This window comes from Podarcis muralis, chromosome 4, assembly GCF_964188315.1.
Source record: "Podarcis muralis chromosome 4, rPodMur119.hap1.1, whole genome shotgun sequence".
NCBI lineage: Eukaryota > Metazoa > Chordata > Lepidosauria > Squamata > Lacertidae > Podarcis > Podarcis muralis.
In genome coordinates, this window is record NC_135658.1 from 65403950 (window position 1) to 65422962 (window position 19013).

General features: G+C 39.7%; 1 protein-coding gene and 1 pseudogene across 7 annotated transcripts in view; one reads left to right on the forward strand and one right to left on the reverse strand.

The window, feature by feature from the left end:
- Window positions 1-19013, forward strand: part of BCLAF3 (BCLAF1 and THRAP3 family member 3) — a 34297-nt gene that overhangs the window by 11433 nt on the left and 3851 nt on the right. For 6 of the 7 annotated variants that reach the window (XM_028727552.2, XM_077927463.1, XM_028727547.2 and 3 more), the window contains 7 exons: window positions 298-873; window positions 1221-1874; window positions 4756-4934; window positions 6217-6325; window positions 7334-7397; window positions 8012-8130; window positions 13784-13898. In XM_028727552.2, the coding sequence (XP_028583385.2) occupies window positions 298-873; window positions 1221-1874; window positions 4756-4934; window positions 6217-6325; window positions 7334-7397; window positions 8012-8130; window positions 13784-13898 (1816 nt within the window). The remainder of the gene's footprint in view (window positions 1-297; window positions 874-1220; window positions 1875-4755; window positions 4935-6216; window positions 6326-7333; window positions 7398-8011; window positions 8131-13783; window positions 13899-19013) is intronic. The other variant, XM_028727554.2, reaches the window with a different exon arrangement.
- Window positions 18681-18780, reverse strand: LOC114596633 (U4 spliceosomal RNA; annotated as a pseudogene).

Sequence of the window (19013 nt, forward strand, 5' to 3'; positions counted from 1 at the left end):
GTGCACAACTCCTGAGAGATTCCTGTTTGTATAATGGAGAAGATCTGCTTACAGGAACCTGTTATTTGTGTTTATTGTCCTTTTAAGTATCAGGACATGCATTTTAATTGACTTTAAAACGGGAGAGACTACAAGTCGCAACTGCAAAGCCCCCATGTGCTAGTTAAAATGCGATACTCAGGGTAATTTCAGCCAGAGACTTTTAGTCTCGGTTTGTGATAAGAGCCTAAGATTCACAAAAAGAAGCTGTATTACAGTAGTTAAAATGGAATTGTGTTTTTGTGTGTTTATATGTAGGTCTTTATCGCCTGCCTTCAGGAGTCAGGAACACAGCAGACAAAGGCACAATCATAGCAATTATGACTGTGAATACAAAGGTTTCCGGAAAGATGCAAAGAAGCCTATGCCGTGGAGAGTGGAAGATGGGAAATATGGACAAGCCAGTACTAGATATGCACCACATGACACTAACCACCACCGACTTTATGAATGTAGGTCATATTCACCAACTCTGAAAAGAATCCCTTCGGAAGATATGTACAGTCACAAACCTTGTAGGACACATTCACCAGAAAGGAATGCTGATATCGGAAGATGCCACTTTCCTTCCAGATATCCAGAAATGTCTCGCAAAGAACACAACCATTCTTTTTATCCGTCCAAAACACGTGACAGAGAGATGCATGAAGACCCCCGAGCTGCTGCTGGAAATACAAAAGGGATGAAGACTTTCCATGAGCCATTAGGAACTAACTTTGAAAGGAAGTGGAATGAAAATGACTTGAGGCACCACCAGTTACAAGAAGACAAGTATACTCAATCACCTCGAAGATGTTCTAGTGAATTTATGCCAAGGAGCTCTTTGCAGAAGAGGTAGAGAAATTGCCCAGTTTTAATGGTTTTTTTAAATGGTGTAAAGCCTCAAGTGAAAGTCGATTGTCCTTATAGTTGAAGATTCTACCCTGAAAACCATTTTTTTTGCTAACAGAATAAAACATAGTTTAATTGTGGGCTGCTGGTGGTAGAGCAGTATTGTATCTTTTAAGTTAATCCTGTTGGTGGCTAGCATATAAAAGGATCATAATTTCCCCTCTCTTTAGTGGCTTGAGGGATCATGGGGTGACACATTCTACATAAAGCCTGTGTTTTCCAGCATTCTGCATACGTAAGTTCTCATTTTCTTCCTTACTGCAAGTATAAACTACTTTATGTCAACACAGGTATCCTGAAGATCGTGATAACAGAGAATATGGGCACACGTCTAAAAGGGCTAAAGAATTGGAGAGGTATGATGATAGAGAAGTAGCAAGTAATTCCAAGTGGAAGCAAGATCATTCTTCACTCAACCAAGAAAAGGGAGAGCAAAGAAACCCTGGTCTTCAAACCCATCGGCCTGTTGTAAAGGAGTACAGTGATAGCTGTCAAACAAAGATTACATATGACTATAGTCAGAAACGTCATAGACATCCAGATGGAGGGAAATATATATCTGATGAAAGAGCAGAGAAATATACGAAGCTGGAAGAGAAGAAATATAATTCTCCTAAAGAAGCTTGGAATAGCAAATATTCAAATTACTATAACAGTGAAAGAGTCAGGCACACAGAAGACCCTCATACAGAAGCATCAGTTAAATATATTTCGGGAAAAGGCTGCAATTCATATGTTAAATCTCACAAAAGTGATGCTGATCTTTTACCCTTTGATCAAAAAGAGAAGGAAAGACTCAGGAAAGAAATGGATTTTAGGGGAAGGAGAGACCAGCATGACACTCACCACAAAATCTCAGATGTAAAAGTCTCTGATGTCCACCACACAAGTAAGGAAAAACTCACAGTCAAAGTGGATATGAAGAAAACCGTAAATAAATACAGGTATTGCCTTTTGGATTTTTAAAAACAACATTCATGTTTATGAATGTATTAAAGATGTCAAGTTGCTTGATCATTATAGTATGGTAGCATTGAGCTCAATTAACAGAACATAAGTGGCTGTGTACCATGTGTGCTTTTGTGTGGTTGTGTGTGTATGTTGTATACATGTATGTATAGATATATATGATATAAAACAGCAGTCCATTGTAGGTCAAGGAAGAGAGTGGAACTTGAGACCAAGGAAAACTAACTTGAGTGTTTGGGCAGTCTAAAGAAGAGTAGGGGTGTCCTGAAGTGCAGCTACTGCTTTCCAAAAGCAAAAAATGTAATTTGGCTTCTGACCAGTTCTGTACTAGGCCTCTGTACAGTGGTACCTTGGTTCTCGAACTTAATCCGTTCTGGGAGTCTGTTCGACTCCCGAAACCATTCGAAAACCAAGGCACGGCTTCCGATTGACTGTAGGAGCTTTCTGCACTCAAGCGGAAGTTGCATCAGACCTTCGGCTTCTGAAGAACATTCGCAAACCAGAACACTTCTGGATTTGCGGCTTTCAGGAGCCAATTTATTCAACAACTAAACCGTTTGAGAACCAAGGTACTACTGTATTCAGAAAACTGAAGGGAGTGGCACAGTCCAGCTGAGCAGCATAACATCTATCCCCTTTGAGAGTTGGGTTGCAATTCCATATGGATAAGTGAAGTTTGAGGTCCCCTCCCTGTGCTGAAAAATTTCAGCATCTCATGGGATAGTCATGTTAGTGGATAGAGATTTAGATAAGGGCAGTGTTCAAATTCTGTTTAAGTTGGCCTTGAGAAAGCCAGTAGCAGTCAAAACAAATATGATGTGTTATCTATTTTTGTAAATTTTTCTTACTTCTTTACAAATGTTTTTCATTTCAAGTCCCTAAGCTCTTTATTTGGAAAGTTTTAGATACCTAATTCCTCATCTCATGGTGCATTTTGTTAATAAGCATGCACTTATTGTTCAGTTTAAAATGTATGTGGTAAGTTGGAATTCAAATAATTTTATGTGGCCTTCTACAAGCCCTCCAAAACATTGTTTGTGGACACCCCCACCCCACCCCTGAGAAACTGCTCCAGAAGATTAGCAAAACTGGGTTCTGCCCCGGTACACTCTCCTGTCTGAGGCTAAGATAAAGGGCAGCTTCTCCCACAATTTCTGCCTTCATTCATCCCTCTCTTGGATGGTGCATCTCAAGTTGGTAGCAGGGTGGGATGGGGAAATTGACACAGTTCTTATGCACCCAATTGCTCTAGGTATCTGCATAGGCATTTTTGGATCCTGACCTATAAGCAGTGTGGTAAGAATTTTCTTCTGCACCACCTTGTTGTCACCCAGGCGAGGGACCACCTTTAAATAAAACATGGAACCAAGGAAGAAAATCAAGTCCGGCACCCAGTTAGGGATCCAGAGTTTATTAGATACTATTGCAGTAGGACAGAGCCCAACTTAATGTGGTTGTTCTAGCCGAACCGCCACTTAAGAAGAAGATTTGCCCAGAGGAAAATCAGAACATAGCTTATATAGTAACTCAAACACAGCACACAAAGAGTCAGAAAACATCAAAGCATTCCTAAACATACTTCTGCATACATCAAAGAAGGTTACAAGTAAAACATGCATGGCTCCATACTAGTAACTTCATGCCACAACTACCTTGGGGTGCCCCTAAGTGCCAAGGCCATTTGGGTCTCGAATGTCCTACTTTATCACTGTTTCCTTAGCAGCCAGGCCTTGGACAGGGCTGTTGACATTCCTGCCCTGTCTTGCTTCCCTTCATCCCCGAGCCATCTCAGGAAGCTTCAAAGATATGTTTGGATTCCCTCCCCAGCCCTAACTAGAACAACATCTTTAATGACCATTTGTGCCACCTTCGGGGTTAGATAGGGTTTATTGCTTATGGCCTAGAGAGCACAGGGGTTATAAAATGTAGGCACACAGGAGCCATGCATAAAAGCTTTTCAGTGCTGCATTCTATCTAAATGCCATTAATATTTGAAACATAATTAAATCAAAATATACACCCTGGGTCTCCGATTCTTATATCAGCAGTAGTCAAGAGCAAAATCTAGGGCAAAATGTTCAACATCTTCTCTAGTGTGAGAATCTGTGTTGTAACTTCTTGTGATGCATTATGCTGTAGATTTGTCAAATGGGAGAAAGAAGGGCTTTTCTGTGGGAGGACCCTAAAAGCTCCACACAGGGACACCAGCAAGTGAGAATGCAGTGTAGCCATTTGAAATACCATGGAATTCCATGCATCCAAGGCAAGGATATAAGGGAAGCACCTTCTTCCTTGGATAGCCTACTCACCAGGAAGAGTAGAGGATTACAAACTGAAGATGGGAGAGAATCTTGTATGTACCATGTTCAAAAGAAGAGATAAGGCTTCTTCCTAAGATACTGATTTTTAATAGTGCTGAACCAAATGTTTGGGGTCACCATTTTTAGCACAAAACGGTTTTCAGAGAATCCAGAATGATTATTTAAAATTTGGCCCAGTGATGTCACTATTAACAGCAGAATAAGAAAGCAAACAAAAATGGCATTTAAGCAAAAGCTGTCTCCAGCATTTCTGTCCAGACTTAATTTTTGAGTTGTCTTCAGGATGTATAGGTTGAACTGACTCTTTGTGTTTGCTTTAAAACTTGTGTGTGTGTTGGTTGAGAAAAAGGGTAAGTACTTGAAGTGTTCCTAATATAAAAGTAACATGTATTACATTATTAAAATCACAAACCTTTCCTTCATTTGTGGAATGCTTAGTTTTACTTTCCTTTTAAATAACCCTTTTAAATGTATTGTTACTGTTATGTTAAATATTTGAGGGAATATTTTCTAAACATGTCTAAATTTATTCCAGGAGCGCGTCTAGTCATATCATGGAGAGGCAGACATCATGTGATCTAGTAGCTGTGGGTAGAAAAACTGAAAAATTCCATCCAGTGTTTGAGCATATAAAATCTGTGACGCAGAAGGTAGAACAAAACCCATCAAAAGAATTTGCTCAGGAAATCATCACAATTATCCATCAAGTTAAAGGTGGTTACAGAGTGTTAGACATGCACATTATCTGTGGTGTAGTCTGCATCTTTGTGTTATCAAATTATTATGAATTTCATTAATCCAAGTAGCTCAGGATGTGTGAAACATCATATAGACTTCACAGAGTTGTGCAAGAATAATCCCTATTTAATGGTGGTACAATATTTTGCAGATTTCAGAGCAAGAAATTAGTAGTTTACCATCATAAATCCACGAAATACTGCTTTCTACTCCTTAAATTAGAAATTTCATGTAGGACCTGTAACAAATTGTGTGCAGTGTGGAGGGCTCCTATTCAGGATACTCAGTTGAATTCTGCTACATAGTTTTCCATCCCCCTCCAATGGACAGTCACCATTCTGTGGAATGCTCCGTTTTCATTGGGTTTTTTGGGAGGAGGGAGTTCCCCACTAGGATTTTCTCCCTGAGCCTGAAAACACCTCGCTCCTGTATATGGATGGTGTGATTTTGGCTACATAAGAGACTAGGAGAATTGCAATCACTATTAGTATATATGATTATTAGATTTATCATAAGATTGGCTCTCTGAGCTCTCACAATCTTTGTAAGAAGAAAGGAGAGATGTATTAGTGCTTTTTGGACTGTGAAACAGAGTCCTAGAAAACATTGAGCAATAATAAGAGGCAGTCTCCCTTTCTATGTCATAACTCACGTGTAAGGTCAGTTTTAAATTAAAAAGACTGAACAAAAATATAGTTGCATTTAGCAAGTTATGGTCTCTTCAAGTCATATGAGGTTACCTAAACAGAAGTACACTTGAATTCAGGAGAAAATGAAATTATGTACACATATTCTAGATCTTTTGTCTTGTTGCCCATTTTGAACTTTTTATAAAAAGTAAGTATTGCTTTTATCTTTTGCATTTTGTCGTGTAAGTAATGTTGTTCACATCTTTAGAGGGGCCTGTCTTTAGGACCTCAGAGAGTTATTGAGGGGCTGCCGAAGGCTAAATCTGTGGGTGGGATTCACCTAACGAGCTAATCAGTGAAAGCTCTGCTCAAGGATTTTCGTTTGTGCAATTAGGCTTCCCCCTCTCTTGCACAGATAGAGCCATTGGAAGAGAGTAACATGGAATTCCACTCATTATCATTAGAGATAATGTAGAGAGAGAGATATGGCTTTAGAGATACAAAGCCATGAGGACATACATAACTTCATAGCTTCATTGTCTCCAGCGTGTTAGTTTCAGCACCACTTTTAATGCTGAAATTGCAATGAAAAGGATTAACTTATTTTTCCCTATTTATCCTCTTCACAGCAGATTACTTTAAATCTCCTGATCTAACGTTACATGAGCGTTTCTCAAAAATAGAAGATAAGCCATTGGCAAATGAAGTTAAAAGACATTCAAATCCAGAAATTCACAGGTAAAATAAACGTACATTGGTCCAGTAAAAATCTTGCTCAGTAGTTGACAGATCATTTCTTTGCTACCTGGCATGCCTCTCACCATGGTTCAAAGTTCGTTTCCATATCCTGGCTTGTTTGGAAGCCATTAACCATAGCTCCGTGTTCAGACGTAATGAGAACTGTGCTTAGCCACAGCTTGCTTGCGCAAAGGGAGCAAAGAAGTGGGAGCAAAGGGACTGCATGTGCATGCATGAAGTTCATTCATATCTTCACTTTCTATGCTAAGATTTGATCATCAGAGTGCAGTTGTGGAAACTTAGCACACAGAGTACAGCATACATAGGCCTGACCTATATTTGCTTTTTGTTGGTTAATGACTTTCATTTATGCCTCTGGGGTTTCAATCCTAATAAACATAAATTACATGACTAGGAATGTATACCGAACATGGTGTTAAAACACAGCATTATCTTGAATATGAATGTGACCAAGCAGACATGTCTTTCCCATGTGCATCAATTCCTGGCCTCTGATTTTTGGACCCTCTCCCATTACTCCCATAGTCCATGTCAATATTTCCCAATCTAGTGCCTTACCACCAGCTCCACCAGCACCAGTAAAACTCCTAGTAGCTCAATGGTTGTAAAGATGCATTATGCAAGTATTTTTGTACTGCCACCCATACTTGCGTTGCTCACTAACCACTCCTACCCCCTGCCAAACTTCCTTTGCTAACCTCCCACCCCTTCCTTTTACACGTCAACCAATCATCTCACAGCTCCTTCAACCTCCTGGGCCACCCACTTGCCCACTGTGCCACCCTCCTCACTTGTTTGGTTGACCGGCTTAGCTCGCTTGCTCTGCCTGCTGTTAGCATCCTACAGTTCACACACCACATAAACTGCAGCATGACTTTTTTCTTATACAATATTATATAGTAAGATAATTCAGCTCCTATTGAAGTTAACTTTCTTGCTTCCATTTGACCCTCTTACTGATGCTGAATGATATGCTCATTACACCAGGAGAATCGATATGTCTTTGGCCGAACTTCAGAAAAAAAGAGCTGTTCCATGCAAGTCTGAGCAGGTATGTCTATTTTATTTTTGAATGTAAGGAAAGTGTATTTTCAGTGACAGTATTGTAATTCTAAAATGTCTTCATATTTTAAAGTGGTGTAGACTAACCTAAATAATTTGTACCGGATGGATATATATATATTTAATTTACTTACATTTATATCCCATCCTTTCTTCAAAGATACCAAGGAAGGGTTTGTGATTCTCCACATACACATAGGTGCTCCCCCACCCACCCAAACAACCCTATGGAGTATGTTTTGTTGAGAGAGAGTGCCTGGCTCAACGTCACGTGAGCTTAATGGCTGAATGAGGATTTGGACCTGGGTCTTCAAAGCCCTAAATCAGTGGGGACCAGTGTGATGCCCTCCAGATGTTAATGGAAACAACTCCCATCATTGCTGCCTGGGTCTGATGCGTATTGAGTTCCAGCACCATCTGCAGGGCACCCTGCTCTAAACCACTAGACCGCATTAGAATCTTGGGTCAGCATAATCTGTGACACTGATCTCTAAAATTTGAAGCTCTTTGTTTTGTTGGTTTATTTCTTCTAATACTAATCTTGTTCATAAGAAAAATAAAAGTGAACTGTATCATTCTGTAAGCCATTTATTGTTTCTTTAGAGCGTGATGAGAGTTCTAGAAGATCCAAATGATCTAAGATATGACATTGAGAGAAGAAGAAAAGAAAGATTGCGGAATGAAGATGAGAACAATTTTTATATCGATGGTGCATCGCATAGGTAATTGTGTTCAAATAACAGGTTGCACTTTTAAGTTCTGTTGCATTATATGAACTTTAAAACATATTTCATTTTAGAGTATTTTGTTCCCTTTCCCCTCATCATTTTCAATGTAGCACTCAAAGACACTTCAGAAATCCTATGGTTTTAGTTTTCTATAATGTATTTAAAGGATAAATTAAAGTTAGCTTTGCTTTTGGCAATAATCTTTAGGTCCTCCTTTCCCTGATGCAGTATATTGTATATGTTAGTCCCAATAATAATAGAGATGAGGATGAGAAGTCAAACTAGTTTAGATGCTAAACTGTCACCATCCTATGTTAGGCTGTGTGAGAGTAATGATGGACATAGGGTGTAGAAAAGTTTACTCATTTATTCCTTCCTTTCATCTCTAGCTTGAGCTCAAGTAGGACTATACAGAAGGTTTTTGCTTTCTAGCCGCACAGCCCATTAGAGATGTCTCTTGCCTTTGGTGGTATGGTTAAACTTTGAGTCAGAAGTCCGAGGGTGGAGCTCTCATTATGCTTGCTTCGATTTGTCTGGCTGTCAAAGCCAGATGATGCCCACTCTGCCTGTAATCCCATTCTGCCAAGCAGCATCTTCTGGATCTCATCTCCCTCTGAACTAGTCACAGTTTTCCATGAGCATTTTCTCTCCCCATTCATGTATTCTGGAGGACAGCTGTTACTCTTTGGTCATCTCTACCACATGGGAATTACAACAAGAAGAATGATGATGTGCATGATGCATAGAGACAGGAGCGAGACACTGACTCTTATTGTCTGTCTTCAACACCCTTTTCATCAGTTTACAAAAAATATATATGAATCATGCTATTTTGCAGTACCTAAAAGATAATGTAGCTAATTGGCTTTATGGAGTGAAGTCCTAATTACATTGCTAACTGTGTATATATAGGGATGCTGTTATTGAATATGGTAATTGCAAGTGTGCAGTCTCTTCTATGACGAATAATTCAATATTCTGGGATGCTTTAGTTTTTTTTAAAAGTTTTGTAACCCATATTGATTTGAGGAGAATTTTGAAAACGTATGGCTGATTTTTCTGAGAGTTTGTGATGCTTGAGGTCGAATGAGCAAGTGGACCTGGTATGCATGTAACCATCTTGTTTGTCTTTAGATTCCCTGTACCCATTCCCTTGGCCCCATCCTGTTGCTATTATTTCTTGGTCTCTTTCTCTGTAAACGTTCTGTCTGTACTCTTCGCCTTTCCCTTGTCCTTATAAATTTTCAAATGGTTAAAACGCTGGATTTTGGAAGTCTTACTTTATTAAGTTGTTTAATGAAAAATCTGATCAGTGAAATTTGGTTTAGATGGTATAGGATTTTAAAATGTCACAGTCCACATAGCCTTGACCAACTGTGACAGCAGCGCAAAGCAATATATCTCTTCAGTCATAGTGTTTGCAAAGTGCTGTCTGGCAAAGCTGTTCTGGGTGATGTATGGCCTGGTGAACTCTGGATGTCTCTGCTGGAAGATGAGTCATTCTTGGCTCTCTCTACTGAATTTGTCACCTATTTTGTAGACCAGATTACTCAATATTTAAATAAAGTTAGGTCTTCTAATTGAACACAGAGTGTGAATTCACAGTGTCAGGAATTTAGCCTGGCTTTATTCGTTGAGATAATTTTAAGTCATTGTTACATCCAGTGAGCATATAGTGCTCAGGGGTACGTGACTGACTCAGAATAGTTCTGGCTCACAAAGGCCTTTTGGAAGAAGCAGAATTCTTTTATCAACTCCAGCCATTTGCCACTTTGTCTGCAATGCTTCTCTGCACTTGGACACTCTCTCCTTTTTAAACCACTAGTTTTTCTGGCTTTCAGCTTGCATATGGTACTGAGAATCTAATGCTCCTATTTTATAATCTCTGCCTAGCATAATTGGAATAATTGTATCCTGTTGACCCTCTTGCATCTTTCATTCCTTTAAAACCTCTAGAGAAGATTACTGTAATGTAAGTGGCTGCCCACAGAGACGGCTGGGATGCTTCAGCAAGCATAAAAGTAGTGGCCCATTTTCTGACCAGATGAATTGCCAAGATCCCAGTTCCTTCTACCTGTTTTCCATTGTGCTCTCTTTTGATCTACTGAGAATGCCCTGTGGAAATTGCTATCCATGTGGTACATCCACTCCCATGAAAGGATTCTCAGTGGCTACCTCACTATTTAAGTGTCCTTCCTCACAACATTCCCAAATAGGAGGAACATCAGTAAGTGCTTTAAAACCTTATAGAAACTGGCTTTCAGTTGCCAGCATTATTTTGGTGGGTACTACGGTTTACATTTGATATTTTCTAGAAATATCTTTTTGTTTGTTCAGTATCTGGCCAATTGTGTTTACAGATTTAAGACATATCACGTAAATATTTGGTAATTCCCCAATTTTATGCATTTGAAGCAAAATACAGCTTCTCATTCTTGACAGTTTGGGGACTTCATATAGAACTCTGTAAAACTGATGCATCCAAACTTAATGGAAATAATGCAGAGAAGAAAGGATTTCATCCTAGGTTTTTGCATAAATACCGTTGTGATTTTTCACAACTTGCAGTTTGCAATCATGCAGAAACATTTAATTTCGGCATAAAGAATGTGGCACAGGCAAGGATGCTTTGTATATATTATATTTGTTGTGGAAACCTATGGCTTTCCATGAGACTCTTCCCTCTTGATTGCTTGTTTGTGTCTGAAAAAGTGTCTGTTTATGAGAAATGTCTTCAGCTCTCAAAAATGTAAGTTACCCATAGTAACAAGAATACACATTAATTTTTTAATGGGTATTTGCTGTTATTGATTCATCCAACAGAGAACATGCATTGTTTTTATATTTCTCCCCAGTCAGGTTATGAAGGCTTCATAGCAACATACTCAGAGTTACCTTGGGTTTATTTTAGTGACCTTTACATTTATTACTCTGCATTTTTGTTTGCATGGATATTTTATTTCATTTTATTTTATCCTGTTTAGTCATAAAAACCTAAGTGGTTTATGTAAAACATACATTAATATTACTGATAAAATCAGATATTTAAAACAAGCTGGCTTCATTTTCTTCAAAACCAACCATTTTAAAAATACACATTTAAAAATTACATATTAAAATACATGCCAAATTTTCATGTCAAGGTAGATTTGCTTAAACAAAAAACTTTAGCAGGGATTGAAAACAGTGCACTGAATGTGCCTGCTTGATATCAATGGGTAGGGAGGATTAGCCTGGCTGGCTGGTGATCTTATTATCATGGATATATATATATATATATATATATATATATATATATATGCAGGTTTTGGTGTCCTCGGGTATCTTCCCGTGTAAAAGTTGGGGTGTCTAGGCGACGTTTCGACGAGGTCTCACTCGTCATCTTCAGGCTGGTGCTTTCGACTTCTTGTTACTGGAACAGAGCAGGATCTCAGTGTTTGAGTTCCTATAAATACTGTTGAGGAGGTTCTGGGCAGAGAGGAAGTTCCCAGGCTAGTGTGCCTTTTCTTCTTTTGTTCCTTAATTGCTTGAGGGATATCTTGAGTGATTTCTTGAGTGATATCCTGAGTACCACTTAGGTGGGTCATTAGGTGTGGATTAGTTGCTAAAGCCTTTGTGTCTTGACCTCTTGAACTTTGTGAAGAGTTTTTCTGAGAAGATGGGTGTACTACATTTAGTTGTGCTCTGGCTTGGCTTCGTGTATAGGGGCGAGCTGTGGTTTTGTGGCCTGTGCCAGCCAGATCTGTGTAGGGATTGCAGGGGGGTGCAGCATCCGGAGGTGCCACCATGGTTTGGCTACTGGATGGTGTCTGTAATTTATCTGTGGAGAGGGTCTGGGTTTGGGTCTGGTGTGGTTGATTGGTGATGGCGTTCTGTGTGCCTCTGGATCTGGTGTCAGTTTTTGTGGGGAGGGCTAATTTCCAGATGTCTGGCAAGCGGGATGTGTCGTCACGCTTGTTCATGTTGTGAGGGTGTTTCTCTATCTCGATGGCTTCCATGATTATTCTCTTGTGGTGATGTTCCATGTTGACGACACCTTTGTAATTTGGCCACACGGGAAGGAAAAACTGGACAGCTTCCTCACACATCTCAACAGCCTACACCCCAAAATACAATTCACTATGGAAATAGAAGCCAACAACCAACTTCCCTTTCTTGACGTCCTAATCTACAAAAAACCTGATGGCTCCCTAGGACACACTATCTACCGGAAAAAAACACACACCAACCGCTACTTACATGCACAATCACACCACCACCCTGCACAAATAAACTCCGTAGCCAAGGCTCTCATCTCCAGAACCAAACGCCTGGCTGACAAAGACCACTTGACAACTGAGTTACAGAATCTCTCAAATGTGTTAATTGCCAATGGATACCAGCAAAACAGGGTTACGAAGCTAATCCAAAAAGAAACACCCCCCAAAAACCAAGACACAGAAGAAAACAATGGCATGGCCCTCCTTCCTTATATCAAGGGCACTACAGATAAAATTAGCAAAATCCTCCATAAACACAATATCAAAACAGCCTTTTGCGCCAACCAAAAAATAGCCAATATCCTCAGAAACCCCAAGGATAAAATCCAGTTGGAAAACCAAGGGGTCTATGAAATACCCTGCAAAGTCTGCCCAGCCACGTACATTGGACAAACAAACAGACAAATAAATGCACGTATCGCAGAACACAAGAATGCCGTCAAAAAAGAAGAAAAAACTTCCTCTCTCTTCCAACACATGAAAGAAACAGGACACGAAATTAATTTTGCAGATTCCAAATTGCTCTCTAACATGGAACATCACCACAAGAGATAGAGAAACACCCTCACAACATGAACAAGCGTGACGACACATCCCGCTTGCCAGACATCTGGAAATTAGCCCTCCCCACAAAAACTGACACCAGATCCAGAGGCACACAGAACGCCATCACCAATCAACCACACCAGACCCAAACCCAGACCCTCTCCACAGATAAATTACAGACACCATCCAGTAGCCAAACCATGGTGGCACCTCCGGATGCTGCACCCCCCTGCAATCCCTACACAGATCTGGCTGGCACAGGCCACAAAACCACAGCTCGCCCCTATACACGAAGCCAAGCCAGAGCACAACTAAATGTAGTACACCCATCTTCTCAGAAAAACTCTTCACAAAGTTCAAGAGGTCAAGACACAAAGGCTTTAGCAACTAATCCACACCTAATGACCCACCTAAGTGGTACTCAGGATATCACTCAAGAAATCACTCAAGATATCCCTCAAGCAATTAAGGAACAAAAGAAGAAAAGGCACACTAGCCTGGGAACTTCCTCTCTGCCCAGAACCTCCTCAACAGTATTTATAGGAACTCAAACACTGAGATCCTGCTCTGTTCCAGTAACAAGAAGCCGAAAGCACCAGCCTGAAGATGACGAGTGAGACCTCGTCGAAACGTCGCCTAGACACCCCAACTTTTACACGGGAAGATACCCGAGGACACCAAAACCTGCATTCCTGTACCCGTGAAAATCTACGAAAGCATATATATATATATATATATATATATATATATATATTGGTTATTTGATCCTAATTTTAAAATGCTGTGCTGTTTGACATGGCATCATTTTAGTTTTCACAGCTTTTAATATTGTGTCTGTTTAGGGATGAACAGAGTAGTAGCTTTCCAAAATTACGAAACACTCAAATGTATGGATTCCAAAAACCTGCGAGATTCCTAAGACCGCCTTTCAGGAAGTTTATTCGGAAGCCTCACATGGTAAGTTGAAATTATTATTACTTGAACACAGTGTCTGACTATTAAATTGGTTCTTTATCAGGTAATCAGGGATGCATTTCTGTAGCCCATTAAAAGCTGCAAACACTAACAAGGCTTATCTTGTCCCCGGATATAATTTTTTTGAGGAAACCCCCAGTTTAAGTTATTTTCAGGCTGTACAATATATATAAAAATATAATGAATGACTGAGTCACTACAAGCTGGTACTTTTTATTTGTATCGGGATACTTTTTACAATTTTTTTTGTTTTCAGATTGTACAGTTCAATAGTAATCAAATTGTGGCTTGATAACCAATGGAAGTTTCTACTCTCCAGCAGAAATATACTAAAAGTTCCTCTGAAAATGGGTTAAGAACTTTCCTCTTTCCACAGAGCCAGCACAGCCCTAACCTACTCACTTTCACATTCATATATAAATCCAGCTTGAAAGGGAAAAGCATATAAGGCAGAGCAGCAAGACTCCATCTCCCCACGTCTCATTTTCTGCATGATTTTTCTTCGAAATTAAACTTTGTCACCAACTCCCTTGCAAATGTAATGTGCACAATTGAGAACACAGTCTCTCACCCACACACTTCATCAACAAACAAAAAAAACAAAATTATTCCTGGTTTCTCCTAATCCTACCCTAGCAGTTCTTGAAAAAATAATTTTCTGCTCAACTCTCCAGCTTGCTTGCTTATTTGTTTAGGTATTTTGGGGCCATCTGCAAATATCTGCAGAGGAGATTTCTAAAATACATTGTACAACATCTATCTCAGGTCGGCTCTATTCTTGGCACCCGTCCCTACATAGGGCATAAGTTGTCCCTCAGCAGGAATCTTTTCAAGACCAGGACAGAAGACCAATAAACCATTGTTTTGTTGACAGAAATCTGCTCCCAGGTCCCCCCCCCCTTTCCTTGCAGCAGCAGCTCTTGGCTTTTGTTTGCTTGGTCTCAATCTGCCCAAAGCCATTATAGAGTGGCTGAGGTGAGCTAGGGATGAGCCACAGCTGCTTTTTTCCTCCATGATAATCATGAGAGGGTGTGGAAGAGAAGAAGCCAAAAATGGAAGCAGCTCTTACTCTGTAGCTGAGGGATTTGTAGAGAGCCAGCATGGGGAAAGGAGATGGAACCTGCCGAGGCTACGATGAGCAACAGAAAAGCTTGTACAGAAAAGGAATTTAAGAAATGGTCTGGCTGACTCCCTTTTAGTTAGCCAGTTAGGAGGCTGGCAGAAATAGTGACTCAGAAGCAGCAGTTGGTCTGGCAGTTGAGTTTGCTGACTTAGTTGAGGAAGTGCCAGCAGATGTTTTAAAAGAACAAAATACCACAACTGCTTCTTGCTGGAGGTTAGTCATCAGATTTAAATCATGGTTGGTATGGGGAGAGTGGCAACAATATTCAGTGATGGCTGAGACACCCCCTTTCTAGTGCTTAAGTACTAATCTCCCTGCTTTGTAGAGCAACAAATATTACTGCCCTTCTCCACTGCAATAGGACTCTTCTCTTCTAGCCCTGCTTGATTTGTTTGTTTGTATGCCATCCTATATCCGGAGGTCTCAGGGCAGTTCACAGGATAAAATCATAACATAGAAACACGAAATATACAATCTATATAAAAACAAAAACAACCCAATAACCCCCACGTTCATTGCAGATGAATTATTACCTTTGAATCAGGTTCAGGGCTATACTGTAAATGCCCAAATGTTGTTGGTTCACTAATTGATTATCTAGAGGGTAGGAGTATACCCTCTCCTGTGTTTCTGTGCAATTATTGAGGAAAAAAGTTGTAAATATGCCAGAACAAGTCACATGGGCAGATAGATAGATAAATGAAGGAAGATAATCGTACTGGCAGATGGAAGAGTTGTGAAATAGAAAAAGGGAGAGGCGATGTTGTCCCATAGCACATTGCACAATTACACCTACACACAGTTGTATGTCACTGTTTTAAGGGGTGTCAGTATTGCAAAATAGTTGCACAGGCTAAAAAAAAAAGAAAAACTTGCATCTCTGGTCATAACCACACAAAAGAGAGTATTTTATTTCAAAATATATATTTATAAGGCTGCCACTAGCTTATATTTCTTGAGCAAATATAACCTAGACTTCTTCGCACATCATGATAAGCCAGTATTCATGGCATAACTGTGAACAAGCAGATCTGCTGCTGCACACTTCTGAATTTTCCCCATTTTGTTCCACCCTGCCCAGAGCCCAGGAGCAACATGTCACAAGCTTTGCTTTAGCACTTTGTATGAACCAGCACTAGTAGTGCACTAGTTTCTCTGCAAATAAGCCACAAGTGGAAGCAAGAGATTTTGGGGAGGAACAAAATGCAAGCACTGGTTCAGAAGCCAAGGCTCATGGTTTGTTGTTCCCCGATCCAGGCAGGGTGGAGCGAAATGGAATAGATTCAGCACTGTGTACTAGTGCGGTCCTTGCTCATGGTAAGTCATTGCCATGTAATCCAACCCCCTACATTAAAGAGCAAGCTAATAATGAAAAGCATTAATAAAAGCAGTAAAACACGGCATAAAACTTTTTAATACAGAAAATAGCTCAATAGCATATTATCACAAACCTTGGCTCTTCTGTTGTTTCTCGTATCCCATATCAGAGTCTATATAATGGACAGAAATACTGAAATGTTAATTGTAGTTAACATTAGCTACTATGCAGTGTAACTAGCCAAAGGATATCAGTTCGATAATCCTTGGTCGATGAAAATAATTTCTTTACCAATCCAGTAGTGGACTTAAATGTATGCCAAGAAAGGCATGGAAATTATGAAGCACAGCACCATTTAAAAGTTTGCTTTCCCTGTGAAACAGTTTAAGTAGTACATTCTACACAGACGTCATTGGGGTCAGCAGTACTCAACCATGTAAAGTTTAAAAACCTACATAAATCCACAGCTTTTGTGACATTTAAAGTATTTTGCCAATAATTTATGTATAACATAACAGTTGCACAAATATAACAGTACAATAATAGTGAGTGGGGAATTGCCAGTAACAATAACAGCAAATCTCACAATGTATCATGTGCTGCTTTAGGAACACATGTCAGTCACTACATGTTTGGTGGAGTTAGGGTGTTGGTTGCTTGAAAATATTTGCAGATGCATCAGGGGTCTCAGTGACCCCAAAAGCCAGATGTGCAAGTTTTATGCAGAATGGTAGCTATGATTGGGGGAAAGAAAGGGGTTTTTTATTCATGGCTTCCTTGGAAAATATCTGAGTCCATTACTAGATTGGTACAATCCATCTTCTGAGTCACAAGGAAGTGGGTTAAATGGTTTTTAAAATTCAGATTAAAATGCAGATTTTGTGAACCTGTGGAACACTATTGATCCCTGCTGGCTTTTGTGGTGGTGTTATGGTAAGTGGGTAATTGACCTATAATAAAAAATATAAATATAAATATAAATATAAATATAAATAATTTCTACCCCACCCATCTGGCTGGGTTTCCCCAGCTACTCTGGGCAACTCCCAACAGAATTAAAAGTACAATAAAACATCAAACATAAAAAACTTCTCTAAACAGGGCTGCCTTCGGATGTCTTCTAAAAGTCAGATAGTTGTTTATTTCCTTGACATTTGATGGGAGGGTGTTCCACAGGGAGGGTGCCACTACCTACTCTGAAAATGGACAGATACCGTGTAGATAGATAAATTTATTGTCATTGTCCGTATATACACAGTATACACAACAACGAAAATCAAACACCCACCCAAAGACCGGGTTCACATACACATTTGCACGTATCTCCAACACTCTCATCCTATTCAGACATAATCTATAAAAACATAACATAATCCAGAATATAACATAACCTATTAAAGGCATAACATAACCTAAAACCTATCTCATTCCTTCCTACTCCCTGCTTGCTATTCCTTGCAACTGGCCCTGAGATCATTATTTAGTGCAATCAGAGCTCTTGGATAGAAACTATTCAGAAGGCGTGTAGTTCGTGTTTTCATTGTCCTATATCTTCTGCCCGAAGGCAACAGTTCAAAGAAGTTGTGAGCAGGATGGGTGGGATCTCTCAGGATATTGTGTGACTTCTTCAAAGTGCGAGACGTGAAGATCTCATCCAGGGTTGGTAGTTGGAGCCCAATAACATTCTGGGCAATTTTAATTATTCTCTGTAGAGCTTTTTTATCCGTTTCAGAGCTGCTCCCATATCACGATAATATACTATAGGTTAAGACACTCTCGATGGTACTGTGATAATAGGACAGAAGTAGGTGCTGAGATAGATTCAGTCCCCTGAGCATTCTCAGGAAATACAACCTCCCCTGCACCTTCCTCACAACCATATTAATATTTGCAGTCCATGAGAGGTCCTCAGAGATATAAATGCCCAGGTATTTAAAACTACCAACCCTCTCCACCTCCTCGCCATTTATGTGCAATGGTAAAAATACACTTTTCTTTCTCCTAAAGTCAATTATGAGTTCTTTGGTTTTTTTGGTGTTAAGCATAAGATTGTTTTCTTTACACCATTGAATTAACCCCTGTACTTCTTTCCTATAAGCAGTCTCATCGTTCTCACTAATGAGCCCCACCACTGTTGTATCATCCGCAAATTTGATGATGACCGTGTGTTTACCCTCTACAATGCTTTTTCACACAAAATAGACAGAACAGGTTTTGAACTAAATATGTGTAGACATGATTAGCAGCTAATACATTTAAACAACATTTGGTGGGTCATTTTTAATCCTGGGACCTTTATTTGGCTGGTTTCTTTGGTTTTCTCATTCATCCTTGTTCAATAATTGGGGGGGGGGGAATTCAATTAGCAATAACCGCGCCTCGGATTAACCTCATTGACTACGATACTGCCACTGCGCAAAGCTACATTCATCCTTAAAGAGGTTGAACTGACCCCCCCCCCAAAAAAAAAAAATGCTGTAAGAGCAAAAGCTCACTAAATTAAAACACCACATGGCAGTTTGCACCTCATTGTTTAGGTATACCAGGAACATCGAGAGTTGTGGAAGACTGACACAGATGTTTTATGAATATTTTGGGGAGTGCATTAGACCCCAGCTGTTGATAGAAGGTTAAACTGTTAGGAATAATTATTCTT